This window comes from Acinonyx jubatus, chromosome E2, assembly GCF_027475565.1.
Source record: "Acinonyx jubatus isolate Ajub_Pintada_27869175 chromosome E2, VMU_Ajub_asm_v1.0, whole genome shotgun sequence".
NCBI lineage: Eukaryota > Metazoa > Chordata > Mammalia > Carnivora > Felidae > Acinonyx > Acinonyx jubatus.
Window position 1 is genome coordinate 1,996,105 of NC_069396.1, and position 15,120 is coordinate 2,011,224.

The 15,120-nt window shown below is 54.4% G+C and overlaps 1 protein-coding gene across 3 annotated transcripts in view; it reads left to right on the top strand.

Moving 5' to 3' along the window:
• KLHDC4 (kelch domain containing 4) overlaps window positions 1-15,120 on the top strand; it is a 65,188-nt gene that overhangs the window by 12,371 nt on the left and 37,697 nt on the right. For all 3 annotated transcript variants that reach the window (XM_053210269.1, XM_053210270.1, XM_027076383.2), the window contains exon 5: window positions 7,605-7,741. In XM_053210269.1, coding sequence (XP_053066244.1) covers window positions 7,605-7,741 — 137 coding nt within the window. The remainder of the gene's footprint in view (window positions 1-7,604; window positions 7,742-15,120) is intronic.

A 15,120-nucleotide genomic window follows, 5' to 3' on the forward strand; every position in this document is an offset into this window, starting at 1 on the left:
GCCTCTCCTGTGAGCTGTCGGGTAGTCGAGCTCCTGCCTTGATGTCTTCTCCAGGAAGAGTCCTTACCTTAAGATACCTGTCATAGGAAGTAATTTCGTTCGTGCTTAGACTTTTAAAAAAGTAAATTTTGGGGGCACCTGGAGGGTTCAGTCGGTTGAGCGTCCGACTTTGACTCAGGTCATGATCTCAATGGTTCGTGAGTCCGAGCCCTACATCGGGTTCACTGCTGTCAAAGCACAGCCTACTCTGGATCCTCTGTCCCCCTCTCTCTGCGTCTCCCCTGCTTATGCATGCTCACTCTCTCAAAAATAAACATTTGAATTAAAAAAAAGAAAAAAGAAGAAGGTAAACTCTCTGAGACCTCTTTTTTGGGCCTGAACCTATTATTTTTGTGTAATGTTTTCAGGGGAGTGTGCGTTTTGCAGGTATCTTTTAGGAAATACTTCTCTTTTTCCTTACGCCGCAGGACATCTTAGAGCTACTGTGTGTTTATTCTGAGATCAGTGACCTTGATAAAAATACATTTTTGGAGGAAATTTAGTATGGGTCAGTAACCTGGCCTAGATCCCTTCCTTACTGCGTTCCCTTCCATTCGCTTAACAGCTACAAAATAGAATCCGAAACAGACTCCAGGCTCCGAGCTGTCAGCACAGAGCCCGACGCGGGGCTCGAACCCACCAACCGCGAGATCACGACCCAAGCCAAAGTCGGTTGCCTAACCGACTAAGCCATCCAGGGGACCCGAAGCAACTAGACTTTTTTTTTTTTTTTTTTTTTTTTTTTGCAACTAGACTTTTAAAACCTACCTTATCGAAGGTGTGTTTTTATAGTGGCGTGTGACTTCCTTGCTGTGCGTTTTGACACACGCCTGCAAACTAGCTTCCACAGACACGACTGGTAAGAGGCTTTCCTTTACGCACCATCAGTAATGCCGCACAACAGCACTTCCGGATGTGCAGTCCATCTGCTGCTTTTGCAGAAGGGGAAAAGATGAATTTATTTCACCCTAAATTCCATTTTCTTCATCTTCAGGGGTAGCAAGTCAAGGGAGATTTTTTTAATTCTGTATTTTCTTAAGAACCTAAAAAAAGCAGTTTAGTAGGAAGTGCAGATGTGATTTATCATAACTTATCTTCAACTGATAGATTTTAAAGGCTTCTCTCCGGGATACTGGTTTGTGTTGCTGTGGATCCGAGGTGCTGAGCCCTGGGTACAGAGCCCCGGGTGGTAGCTGACATTGCCGTGAGCAGTGCACTTGCGACTTGCCCTTTGCTTGATTTCTTTGACTTGCATTTCCTAATTTTATTGGATGACTGGGCTTGTGTTTGGTGGTTAAAGTGCCTTCCGATCTTTAAAAGATGGCCCTGGTTTGAAGTTGGTAGGAAAGTAATTTGCCTAGTGCTTCTCATTTAGCAGTTTTGAAATCATTCTTGTATTTGTTTATTTTTTTTGAGAGAGAAAAGAAGGAGCTCATGTGCACAAGTGGAGGAGGGGCGCAGAGGATCCGAAGCAGGCTCTGCTCTTTCAGCAGAGAGCCTGACACGGGGCATGATTCCATGAACTTTGAGATCGTGACCTGAGCCAAAGTCAGATGCTCAACTGACTGAGCCACTCAGGCGCCCTTTGAAGTCATTCTTAAAAGAAAGTAGAAAAAGTTCTTGGTGACTCAGAAATCTCAACACGAGATCCCATACAGGAGTTGTGTTTAGTTCAAGTAGATCTGTATCGTCTTTCTTGTTTTCTTGATGTTGGGTTCATTGATTTTCTTTTTTTCTCAATTTATACATTGTCTAAACGTACATTTTTTTCCTTTTTTAAAATGTTTATTTCATGAGAGAGAGAGAGAGAGAGAGAGAGAGCATGAGCTGGGGAAAGGGCAGAGAGAGAGGGAGAAAGAGCATCCCAAGCAGGTTCTGTGCTGTCAGCACAGAGCCCTATGCAGGGCTCCTTCCCATGAACTGTAAGATCATGACCTGAGTCGAGGTCAGGAGTCTGATGCTCAACCGACTGAGTTAGGCGCCCAGGCGGTTGTTACTTTCTAATTGGTGTATTTGTCCGTTACATCTCTTGTGGTTATCAATGTGGCAGTCAATGGTGGCTTTGATGCTGCTGTTTTCTACTTGTCCCATCTGTTCTGTATTCCTTTTTCTCTCTTTCCTGCTGCTCTTGGGTTGATTGTATTTTAAGATGCCTTTTTTATCTTCTCTGTTGGCTTATTTGTTGCTCTTTCTTTCTGCCTTGTTTCCATGGTTGCTCTAGGGTTGCACTTACATCGTCTCCCTTCCAGCGACCTTGTGCCCCTCCTCATAAACTGTCAGAACCGTACAGGAGAACATCCACATTTTCTCCTTGTGTCCTTTGTGCTGTTGTCCCCACGATACAACGTGATTGGTTTTGCTTTAAGCAGCTATTACGTAAAGAAGTCTTAAAAGGAGAGAGAAAAATATCTCCTGTTGATGTACTAATTGACTGTTTCTGGGACACTTCGTTCCCCTGTGTTTTCATTCGCTAATGTTCTCCTTCAGCCTAAAACTTGGTTTACTGTTTCTTGAAGTGCAGGTCGGCTGGCATCAGCTTTTTTCCATCTTTTTTTCTAAGTGAAAATGTCTTCATTTTACATTCATTTTACAGGGTATTTTTGCTAGATACACAGTTCTAGACTGACAGTGCTTCAAAGCTATTCCGTTTTCTGGCTTACATAGCTCTAACGAGAGGTTAGTGGTCGTTTTCATCTTTGTTCTCCTATACGTGACGGGTCTGTTTTCCCCTGTCAGGCTGCTTAAATGATTTTCTGTTTACCTTTGGCGTTTTAGCAGTTTGATTTTGAGGCACCTGCTCATTTTTCGGGAATCCAGTTATGTGTATGTTAGACTGTTTCATATCGTCCAGCAGGCAAGGAGTCTTTACTTCTTTCTCCTCCTCCTCCTCCTCCTCCTCCTCCTCCTCCTCCTCCTTCTTCCAGTCTTTTTTGTGTTTGGCTTCATTTCGGAAGTTTCTGTTGCCCGTTACGGTAGATGTGCTGTGTACCTGTTTACTTCTTGTTTTACCAATGCTGTTTCTGACACACTGAGTTGTTCAGGTCTGATTGCTGTTCTCCCGTCTAGTTATCACATTCATATTTTCCTTTAAATCTTCGGGCGTATTTATAACTCTTCTCCAGTCCTCATGTGCTAGCTCTCTCATCTCAGTTCTGGGTCTCTTTCTGCCGATCTTTCTTCTGATGGGGCACATCTTCCCCCTAGCAACGTACGGTTAGGTGCCGGTCGGGTGGTGCTCCTGGCCGTCAGCAGCACCTGGCTAGATTTGTGACTGCTGCCTGTTGGATTTTGTTCTCTTCTCTCAGTGAATGATGAGTTTTGTCCTTGCAGGTGGTTCAGTCACTTGCAGATCATTGGGATCCTTTTGAGGCTTTCCCTTGGGATGGCTTAGCTCTAGGGTGTGGTCTTTCTGGGGTCTCCACTGAATGCCCTGGGTGTTCAGTGACACCTTCCACTCGGTCTAGTTGGAACTTGCTGGTCTCTGCACCAGCGCAGCCTGGCCCTGGTGGGTGCTGACCCCGCCCCGTGGTCTGGCCCTGCCCCCTGTGCAGCAGAGTGCTGAAAGGCTCCGGCAGGACTCCTGACTCCTGCGTGGATGGACGTCCAGGGTGCGCACTCTCCATATTCTGCCCTGGCAAATTCTAGCAGTCCTCAGCCAGCGTCCCTGAACTCTGACCTCTGTCTCCTCAGCTCGGTAAGGCCACCTGCTCCGTTGGGCTCCTTTCTCTGCATCAGGTGCAGGCACCGCCTCCAGCATTGAAGGGCCCACCCCACCCATGCTCCTCCTGTTGTCCGATGGTAGTTGCTTCATGGATCCTGTCCGGTTTTGTCCGTGTTGGCAGAGGGAGGACTAGAGTGCGGCAGGGGTTCCCTCCTGCTCACAAGTGCGGGTTTTATGCCTGTCTCCTTAGGGTTAGCCTTCTCTTGACTAGTATGTTAACTTTTCTCTAGGCGTTCACGGTCGCTGGGGAGTAGGTCAGATGAAGCTCAAGGTCGCTGACCGTGGACCCACCTTCCTACCGTCGCAGGGGTTCTCCCTGGGCCAGGCCTGCTGCTGTAGTGGAGTTGGGGGTGGGGTGTGGATGGTGAGCTCCTCCTCAGTCGTTGTCTCCTTCCTGGGGAGTGACTTTTTTAAAATTTTTTTTATGCACGAGCGGGGGAGGGGCAGAGAGAGGGGGAGACACAGAGTCCGAAGCAGCTCCAAGCTCAGAGCTGTCAGCACAGAGCCCGACGCGGGGCTCGAATTCACAAACCGCGAGATCATGACCTGAGCCGAAGTCGGACACTCTGAAGTCGGACCACCCAGGCTCCTGAGTGACTTCGTTTTTAATTTTTTATTTTTTTAAAATTCTTTTAATGTTTTTTATTTTATTTTATTTTTGAGACAGAGAGAGACAGAGCATGAGCAGGGGAGGGGCATTGAGAGGGGGAGACACAGAATCTGGAGTGGGCTCCAGGCTCTCAGCTGTCAGCACGGAGCCCGACATGGAGCTCAAACTCAGACCGTGAGATCATGACCTGAGCTGAAGTCGGACGCTCAATGGACTGAGCCACCCAGGCGCCTTGTGACTTTGTTTTTAAAGAAAGCTTCCCAAAACTGATTACGTAAATAGTAAGTATTCATTGTCAAAAAAATGACAAGAATTAAAAAGGGAAGTAAGTCCATTGTCCATTCTTCCAGAACTATTTCATATATTTGTATCTCTAAACACGTCCTTCTTCTTCTTGTACGTTGGTATTTCTTATTAGCTGGAATATACATAAATTCGTGCGAGTGTGTGTGCGCGCGCGCGCGCGCGTGTGTGTATGATGGCCTTCTGTAACATGATATCTCAGGACCCCATTGTATTGCGTAGCTTGACCGTACCACCTGACCTCACTAAACTCCAAAAATCATCACATCTGCTTTCATGCCGTGAAACGATCAGTTTGTTTCCCGTAGACGGACTGGTGTTTTAGAGTGACGGGAAACTGACCTGTCCCGAGAGGGGAGGATCTGTGCAGAGACAGTGCATTCAAAACTGGTTACTAATGGGAGTGGAGAGGGCCGTGCCACCCTAATATGCCACCGGGACCCTCCAGCTAGTCTAGGCAGGAGTGGCATCGGTGACGGAGCCACGTCCTGCCGTGTCCTAAGTGCCGGGAAGGGCCGAGGGCCTGCACTGCAGTGGAAGCCCTGGGGTGCTCAGAGGACAGTGCTTCCTGAGAACTGTGCGACCCACCCAGCGTGCACTCTTTCATGGAGGTTTGTGAGGTCCGGAAGCGCCTTCCCCGGCTGCCCCCACCCCACCCACTTCCTGCCGCTGTGGTGACCGCTTCTGAGCTCTCTGGCCAGAGACCCCTGTCGTGTTCCCGTCTCCCGCCCCCTGGTGTGAAGGACACACCTGTGTTGTCTGCTTCGTTGCCTGGCACCCGTGGCTGGTGATCCCAGGGTGGGCCAGCGCGGCATCTGGTCTGTGCTGGCTGTTGCTCAAGTGAGCACCGCAGCCCGGGTTTGCGGGATGCTTGCAGAGGTTTTCGCTGTGGGGTCTGTCCCCTCAGACACGCGGTTTACGGGTCGCCGTAGCACCGGCCAGATGGCGACTGTCCACGAAAAGGTACCGTCGGCTGGGGGGTGTGTGTCACGGAGCGGGATGTCACGGGAGGTGGACTTGCAGCCACCGGGCGGCCTGTGAGGTGTGTGGCTGTGGTGGGGGTGGGTTCAGGTGATCGTGAACCACACAGGCGGTTCCCGTGTGTCCTCTGAGCCCTGGGTCTTCAGCCAGGTCCCGGGCCAGGCATTCTGCAGTGGGGTCCAGGCTCAGAGCCTGCGTGTCCTCAGGGTGACGAGGTGGGCGGGCTCTGGAATTCTGGGCGGTGGTTCCGCTTTGATTTGTGTCGCCCTTCAGTCCGCACTGACGCTCCTGTTTGGAGAAGAGTTCTTCTGCTTCCCCAAAATATCCAGCCCGAAGCTCCAGAGCCCTGGACTGGATAGTCTAGAAATTGCCTTTAGAATTCTCCAAATCCATGTTTCTTGTATTTGCATCTGTAAAGGTCTTTTTATGTGGAGTAGCATTCTCTCCTGTTTTGGCTTTCTGAAATCCGTTTCCTTACACGGTACTTTGCCTTTTCGGGAAAGGCCTTTTTAATCACGTGCTTTGACTTGCTTTTTCCCCTCTGGTGGGGGGTCTAGCACGGCGATCCCCGGTCTGGCGTCCAGAGCATTGTCCTCACCCCCTGGAGATCGGTCTCAGTGGTGACGGGGAATTCTACCGCGTGCTCGCTTTAGGAGCTTTAGGAAAAGTCGTGTGTTTTCGTGCTTGTGTTTCTGGGGTGCTGGCTATTCTTGCTTCATTTTCTTTTTCTTTTTTCTTTTTTTTATTTATTTATTTATCTTGAAATAAAAGTTTATTTATCTTGAAAGAGAGACGGCACGAATGGGGAAGGGACAGAGAGAGGGAGAGACAAAGAATCCCACGTGGGCTCTGCGCTGGCAGATCTCACGACGTGGGGCTCGAACCCGTGAACCGTTGAGATGGTGACCTGAGCCGAAACCAAGAGTCGGACACTTAACCGACCGAGCCCCCCAGGCGCCCCTCTTGCTTCATTTTCATTCAGTGAGCAAGTAACCTTGGGTAGTGATGTGAGCCCTGGAGCTCCCGTCCTCACTCGCCTCCGCCTCACGTGGGCACGTTGGCTCACGAGATGTCCCCGTGGACCGTTGTTCTGAGAGCTCGGATACCCTGCTAGGCCCCACAATACTCCGAAGTGTGCTCACGTCGGCCTGAGAAGCTTCGCGTTGCGAGGTGCCTGGTCGGCACACTCCCTCCTTTCCTGCGCCCACTGGCGTGAGCTTGCCAGGGCTCCTGGGCGTGCGGCCCAAGGGCACTTCCCTGCTTTTGCTTGCCGTTACTATTGTGCTTACGTCTTTTATTTTTAACGCTTTTTTAAATTTTTTTAATTTTTTTAACGTTTATTTATTTTTGAGACCGAGAGAGAGCATGAATGGGGGGAGGGTCAGAGAGAGAGGGAGACACAGAATCGGAAGCAGGCTCCAGGCTCCAAGCTGTCAGCACAGAGCCCGACGCGGGGCTCGAACTCGTGAACCACAAGATCGTGACCTGAGCCGAAGTCGGACGCTTAACCGACTGAGCCACCCAGGCGCCCCTGTGCTTACGTCTTTTAAAGATGAGCGTGTAAACGTTACATACCACATGTGTGTTAGTGCAGTGTCAGGCGTGCGTGCCAGATAGCCAGGGTAGGGAATAACGAGGACAGGCATTTATACATACAAATATGTCAATGTTTAATAAAAAGGAAGCCCTCTGTCAGTTTGTGTTAGATCTGACGTAACTTCTGACATAATTTTGTCCATCTTAACGAGATGCGAGGTCATCTAGATAGATTTTGCAACCTAGGAGTCCGTGGAAGCTTAGTTGCCGGATGCAGGAGGTTTGAGGAATTTCCCCCTCAGACGCAGGGGAAGGTGGTGGCTGAGTGCGGGCGCTGGCCGCGACTGCGGGTGCACTGCTCTGGTGGACCTCGCGGACGCGGAGCCGGCCCTGACCTCTGCCTTCTTCCCGCAGGCTGTGGTGGTGCCCCGAGGTGGGGGTCAGCTGTGGATCTTCGGAGGGGAGTTTGCCTCTCCCGACGGAGAGCAGTTCTACCACTACAGGGATCTCTGGGTCCTGCATTTGGCCACCAAGACTTGGGAGCAAGTAAGGTAAGGTGCCGGGTGATGGGCCCGACCTCTGGCCTTGGCCGCTGTCCTGTGCCGGCGTTCCGCGTGCGCAGTGACGCGGTCAGATCCCCTGGCTCCGCAGAGCACGATGTCAGAGCCCCGGGAGACCAGCCCTGCGGTCACCGCAGCGAAGGCAGAGCTTGTCTTTCCTCTCGCTCCTTCTCAACAGCTGCCCGGCGCCGGACTCTGTTGAGGGTGTTGCGGGGGCCAGCGCCGCGTCCCTGCTTGCCGTCCCGTCCGCCCTCGGCTGCGCCTGCATGTGTCATTTGGGGCGCAGCTCTCGTCCTCGGCCGTCGGAGGCAGCTCTGGGTTTCAGCTTGCTGCTGTTTCCCCCAAGGGAGTGCTCTGTCTGGGTCAAGTTGACATAGCAGAGCTGGAAAGAGGAGAGGAAAGCGGGCAGGGCCTTCCTGATGTTCTCAATAAACCAGGCTCTGCCGTCGTCGGTGCTTGATTTCTGCCCCCGTCGGTGACGATGACGACGTGAGTGTCACGTCGTACTGCACGTTCTCCGCCGGTCAGAGCTGGAGCTGCACGTCACCAGAATGACAGCGGAACGACGTGGAAAGTAGTGTTAGTTGGCTTTATCCTTCGGGGGGGCTTGTGCCCAGTTACCGGGGCCGCGCACAGCCCAGGTGCAGGGTTCTGTCTCCGCTGTCAGAGCAGCAGACCGGAGCTTCCTCAGCGGCCGGGGCAGGCGCCGGATTGCAGGGTTCGGGCGTGGGGCCGCACCCTTCTCGGGTCCTAGGCCCAAGGGACGGTCTGTCACTGTGTCACTCAATGTGATGATGAGCCTCCTAGGAGACTGCCGGTGCCAGGTTGTCGGGGCCGGCTCCCAGCAGCTCCGACCAGCGTGGGGCCTGGGCGCTGACCCCGTGGAGGCCGCTGTGCCGGTTCAAGTGTAGACCGCAAGCTCCGCTAACCCTGCCGCAGGAGACGTGATCACTGGAGCGCCTCTGCGCACTTCACCCGCCACCAACTTTGTTTCCCTTTCTCTTACTTGCTTTGGGAAAGGATCCTGGTCTTGGTGGGCATAGCAGTCCAGTGGTTTTCGTATGAAAAATGGATTTTGTTACGTATTTGTTGAAACTTGGTCTTTTAGCCTCCATTTCAAAGTATTTAGACCCAGAGCACGCGCTCTTTGTCGTCTCTCTCGCTTTGCTTGTGTACTTCTAAGAACCCACTCGTTATTTGTTGCCTGTCCGTGTCTGGCGAATTGATTCAAGACATCTTCTTAGCATTTTTGTCCGTCTGAGTAGCTTTTTGTCCATAATAACGGCCGGCCGAGGGACAGCGACGGGCTCCGCGAGCACCCACGGCTCTCTGGCCGCAGCTCAGCGGGGCCCGTGCTGCCGGCGGTGCCGCCCCGAGCCGCTCGCTGGTGCGCACACCTCCCCGTGGCCCTCAGACTCTCCCGGTTGTGTGGCACGTGCCACGGGTGTCTGTCACACGGAAGCAGGGGGGCACTGTGGACGTAGGGCAGCTAGGGGATGCACCCTCGGAGGGGCTTGCCGTGGCCGCCGTTGCCTTGATGCGGCCCGGGGCCCGCTGTCACCCCAGCACGCATGCACGGCATTCACGGCCTCTGTCCCGTGTTGGAAGTGGTCCCTGAGAAAGCGGTCCCTCGGTGCTTGAACGCTTGCCGAAGTACGCGGTGTGTCGTAGGGCCTGTTCGGAACTAGCGGGAAACCGCGGAGGTGAGGCTTCCGGGCTTTAGTCTGGATGGAGTGACGGGGCGGGAAAAGGGCGTGGGCTTTACTTTCCTTTGCGTCTAAGTTGTCCCTTTTCCGGCCTTCCTTCTGGGTGAGGACCTCGGCTCCGGTGGGTGAGGGACAGAGCGCCGCTGCGAGTGGTCCTTGGGCCACGTGCAAGCATCCTCTGACTAGAAGGTGCAGCCCGTGGGCACAGACCTGGGAGTCACGAGGCGGAGGGTTGTCGCCAGCTCTGCCCCTGATTCTGTTTGCGAGGAGACTTAAATGACCAGCGGGCTTCTGGGCTCTGTTGCTTCACGCGTTGATCGTTAGGAGGTGTCTTCTGTCTTGAGCCTGCTGGTGGAGCAGAAAGTCCCAAGTGGTGTCACAAGACAGTACCTGGTGACAGATGTCCATTTCCTCGTCTTTGTTGTCTCCTACTCTTTTTTCTGATTAGATGGCAGAGCGCCAGAGACAGGTACTTGTTTTAATTTTCTCTTTTTCAGATTTTTATTTAAGTTTTAGTTAACACATAGTGTAGTATTGGTTCCAGGAGTAGAATTCATCACTCACATATACCACCCAGTGCTCACTGCGACACGTGCCCTCCACCCCCACCCACCGCCTCCATCAGCCCTCAGCTTGTTCTTTATCGTTCAGAGTCTCTCGTGGTTTGCTTCCCTTGATACTCGCGGTCCCGTATGTTCATGTGTTTTGTTAAATTCCACATAGGAGTGAAACACGTATGGTATCTTTCTCTCGCTGACATGACTTCGCTTAGCATAACATCCTCTCCGGCTCCATCCATGTTGCTGCAAATGGCGACATTTCCTTCTTTTTGGTCTGTGAATAATGTTCCGTCGTCTATACATCATCTTTATCCGTTTGTCAGTCAGTGGGCATTTGGGCTCTTTCCATATCTTGGCTATTGTAGATAATGCTGCTATAAACATCAAGGTGCATGTGCCCCCTTGAATTTGCATTTTTGTATCCTTTGGGTAAATACCTCGTAGGGCAGTTGCTGGATTGTAGGGTAGTTCTAGTTTTAAATTTTTGAGAAATTTCCATACCGTTGCCCAGAGTGGCCGCACCAGTTTGCATTCCCACCAGCGAGGCAAGAGGGTTCCCCTTTCTCCACATCTGCACCAACATCTGTTGTTTCCTGAGTGGTTGGTTTTCACGATTCTGACAGGTGTGAGGTGGTATCTCAGTGTGTTTTGATTTGTATTTCCCTCATGGTGAGTGATGCTGAGCATCTTTTCATGTGTCTGTGAGCCACCTGGACGTCTTCTTGGGAGAAGTGTCTGTTCAGGTCTTCTGCCCATTTCCTCGTGGATTATGCTTTTGGGGTGTTGAGTTTGGTAAGTTCTTTATCGATTTTTGACACTAACTCTTTATCAGGTATCAAACATCCTCTCCTATTCCGACGGTTGCCCCTTAGTTTTATTGGTTGTTTCCTTCATCGTGCAGGAGCTCTTTATCTTGATGAGGTCCCAGTACGTTTTTGCTCATGTTTGCCCTGCCTCTGGCGTGTCGTCTCCCACCCTTAATCATCTCAGGCGCTGGGCCCCAGCCTTCCCGAAACTCTTGGTGCCTCGGCCCTCGGGGTGCGGCCCCGCCACCCACCCCGCCTGCCCCCGGGGTTGTCCCGAGACCAGTGAGGCAAGTGAGCAGGCGCGGCCCTTTCTCGCACCGGCGCAGCTTTCCACGGCCCGGCGCGCCTGCAGATGGGTGTCCCACTGCACCGGGAGCCGCGAGACATGACGCGTGTGACCCCGGGAAGTTTTTTGTGTGGGAGGCGGTGCCCCGAGGGCAGCCCAGGCTTCCTGTAAAGTGGCGAGCGGCATGATGGGAAACCGCGCCCAGGACGGGAGAAGGCGAGCCGCAGCTGGTGTCGCCTGCACCGCCACTCTGCTGTCACGGGACACGTGCGCACGCTTCGGCCCCGAGTGCACTGATGGGAGCGTGCCCCGGAGAAACGCTCCCTCTCGTTTTAACACGGAAACCTCCATGAAAAGCCCACGAAGCAGAACAGCACGTGCCTGAGAGGAAAGCCCGGGGTGTGTGCGTGCGCCCGTGCCCGCCAAGGGCTCCGGAGAACCTGTGCGCACGCGGCCGGAGGTCCGGTGGGTCCGGGTGCTGTGCTGGCTCGCCGCCCCTCGCACCTGTTCAGCACCCCTCCGTTGCGCTCCTGCGGCCCGGGTCTTCTCCCCTCACGCATTTCTTGTGCGTTTTCCTCACGTGAGTTCCAGAATCCGATTTTCAGGTTGTCTTTTTAAACATCCCAGTGGGACTTTGGTTGGATTGCTTGCGTTTGTAGACTGCGCTCCGGGAGAGTCGCCATCTCTCTGGTCTTGTCTTTCTGATCAGGAGGTCGTCCTTCTCTCCAGGTAGGCTTAGTTCTCACCCTTCGGTAACATTGAGGTGCCTGGAAGGAGGGTTGCGGAGTCAGAGGGCACTTGTGTCTCTGAGCCCCTCCCCTGGCGTCTGTCGCCCCACAGAGACTCCACCCGGCCCTCTGGCGGTCCTCCCCCTCGGGGGCGGCAGTTTCCGCTGCTGCGGGGCGGTTTCCTGTCCTTACTGGCACTCGGGGAGGTTCCTCGGAGAACGGTTGAGGCGGTCCCAGCAAGCGTCGGTGGCGTCCGTGGCTGGGAGCCCTGGCAGCCTGGGGACGCGGCCCAGAGCTAATACCTCTGTTCTTGATTCTTGGGCTTTCCTGCACCCGCGAGCACCCTGGGAGCTTCACAAACACGCCTCCCTGCCCTCACCCCAGACATCGAGTCTGGTTCAGAGCAGGTTTAAAACGGGGCTCAGGAATCTGCATTGTATTTAACCTCTACCCACTCCACTCAGTGACCCTGACGGCAGCGGGAGCCCCACTTACTTGTCCTCTGGTCTCGGTCTCGTGCCAGTTTTGAGCCTTGTTCACTGATGTGAGAACGCCTGCTGCCCTTTTGTAAGCAAGAGAGCTCGTTTAGATTCCTTAGATCCTTAACAAGTAAGGTCGTGTAGATAGTGCTTTCGTAATTTCGCTGATTGTGGCAAAATGAAAGCACCACCCTGTTTCCTGGTGGGGCTTTGCTGGCCCGAGGGGCTGGGCCCAGTAGGACTGTGCCAGAGGGCACATGCACCGCTGGCTCAAGCCTGCCATCTGTGGGCTTAGGCTGCGGCCGCTGCTCCTTGCTGCTCCTTGTGACGGGGTGTGGTCCACGCCCTGGCGCAGTGGCTGCCGTTGGAAGAGGGCCGCTGTCCTCCGTGGTCTGGTCTTGCTGATCTATAAGAAAAGTAGGGAGAGGCATTCAAAACGCAGACTGAGCGTACTGTTTCTGGGGAAGGTCTCTGAGCTCAGGAGAACCCACGGGGCTGTGGGTTCGTATCGCTCAGGAGGAACAGGCAGAGCCCGCCGTGAGCTTGACTCTTCCAGGACTGGCCCGGCACCGTGAATTCATCTTTCAGTAAACGTGTCCCACTGCCGTGCGGGTAGTTTTACAGTCGGGGAGGCCTCGAGAGAAGGGTTGCGCGTTGGTAAAGGCCAGCATCAGCTGTACTAAATCGACACGTAGATTTAGCCCCTCTCTTGGCTGCCAAACAGATTTCTCTGGTGGAAGGGCGGGATGGATTCCCTCTCGCTGCCTGGTCGCTTCTCATTTCTTAACACAGCAAGCGTGTCCCACCCACCCTGGCGTGCATGGGCCCATCAGGGGAAAACAACTTCAGCTCTCCAGCGGGAAAGGTCAGGGCCTGCAGAGGGGAGCCAGGGAAGAGCCGCTCTTCTGAGATCTGAAGTCAGGTCACCGGAAGGGGGGCCTTGATCCACCTGTGCCTGTGTGTGTCCCTGTTTCACAGCCCTGGATGCTTAGCGTGGAAAGAAGAGCAGGGGCCCTGAGTCGCATCACACTGCATGCCTCGTTCTGCCACCCGGAGCTGTGTGACCTGACCGGGTCCAGCCACTGCCCCGAGTAGTGTCGCAGTGCCTGGGTGGGTGTGACAGGTACCAAATGCAGTCCCCAGCGCCTGTGCCCTGTCCGGTGCTGTGCCTGGTGGGGAGCACCTCTGCAGCCACCAGAGTTACTGCAGGGTGGCCTCTCCGCGTGGTGCTGATGGCCGAAAAGGGACCAGATGCCAGTTTGGTTTCTGTGAAAGCGCTTTATTAAAAAGTAAACTCTGATGGATGTACGTGGTCCTGGGCAGCTCAGTGAATTTTACAAAAGCAAACGCACCTGTGCGCTCAGATGCAGAAGAGAGTTCTCCCCGTCCCTCCAGCCCCCGTGTACCCCTCGCGGTCACTCCCCCGTGCCCGCCCTGAGAGCAGATGAGGTTTGTTTTGAACGTCCCGTAAACGGACTCTTGCCTCAGCCTTCGCACTGAGCACTGTTTTTGTGAGATTTGTCTGTGTTGCCTGTGGTCATGGTGTATTTGTCTTGGGGCTGTTTAATCTGTTCTGGAAATGGGACACTGCGTCCGGTCGGCGGCGGGTATCGTAGAGTCACCGGTTCCACGGTTATCGCAAGGGCAGGGGTGCCACTGTCAGCATTCCCGGTGAGCGTGCGCACTCCTGTCGAGTGTGCGTCCAAGTGGAGTGAGGCCACGGGGCCGTGAGGCGTGTGTGCGTTCAGCCCTGGCATGCCCTGGCAAGCCGTCCTGCATGCTGCTGGTACCGACTGGCCCAGCCCGTGGCCCCCCAGGTGAGCTCCAGCTGTCGCGCCAGGGCCGGGCGTTCTCCGTCTCCGCTGGGGCCTCTGGGGCTCCTGTGACGCCAGACAGACCCTCAGCGGTCTTCTGTCGTCTCCACTTACGTTCTGGGTTGCAGCGACCGATGCTGGCTTGACATCACAGTGGTTTGAGAGCGAGAGGAGAGGTCACGGGGTTACTGCGTCAGGAAGGCTGAAGTGCAGAGCCGGCAGTGGCCGGCTGCCTCCGTGACGCTGCGCGTGCGCGTGCTGAGATTTCCTTCGGTCTCTGTCTTCGCCGGGAGGCCCCAGCATAGCTGCCCTGGGTTTTTCTCCCTTGATGGGGGCTGCTGGTTCGGTCGATAGATTCTGACAGCGTTGGGTTTGTTTTTTCTAGAAAACGCAGTCTTTCCCCCTTCCCAGCCGCATCTCCTCCAGGGGTAGGGACGGGGGCTGGTGTGTGTTCACATGCGGGTGCACCTGTGTGAAATTGAGAGCAGGTCACTCGTGGCGCAGGGCCCGCGTCGCGTTTAATGGCAGAGGAGAGGCGGAGGGGCCGCGATCGAGCAGTCGCCTCCTCCCCCCGGATCGTGGAAGGCTTGTCGGGTTACTGGCCGGAGCAGACTCTCCAGAGACCGCGACCCCCCGGACGGTTAGCGCCCTGGTCCGCTCAGGCGGCGGGCACGAGTGGCGACGGACCGGGGTTTTTCCCTGCAGAGGCCGACCTCACCACACTGGAGGCTGGAAGTCCGCAGGTTCGCTGACGGGTGACGGCCTGCTTCCTGGGTCGCAGACAGCCACCTGCGTGTGGTGTCTTCCTGTGGCCTTTGCTCGTGGAGAGAGTTCTCTTTCTCCTCTCCAAAGGACGCGGTTCCCATCGTGGGCCCCACGCTCATGACCTCCTCGAACCCTCATCACCTCCCAGAGGCCTCTGCTCCCATCTGTCACATCAGGGGTCAGGGTTCAACACAGGAATGGGGGGCAGGGGCGCAGACAGCCCATC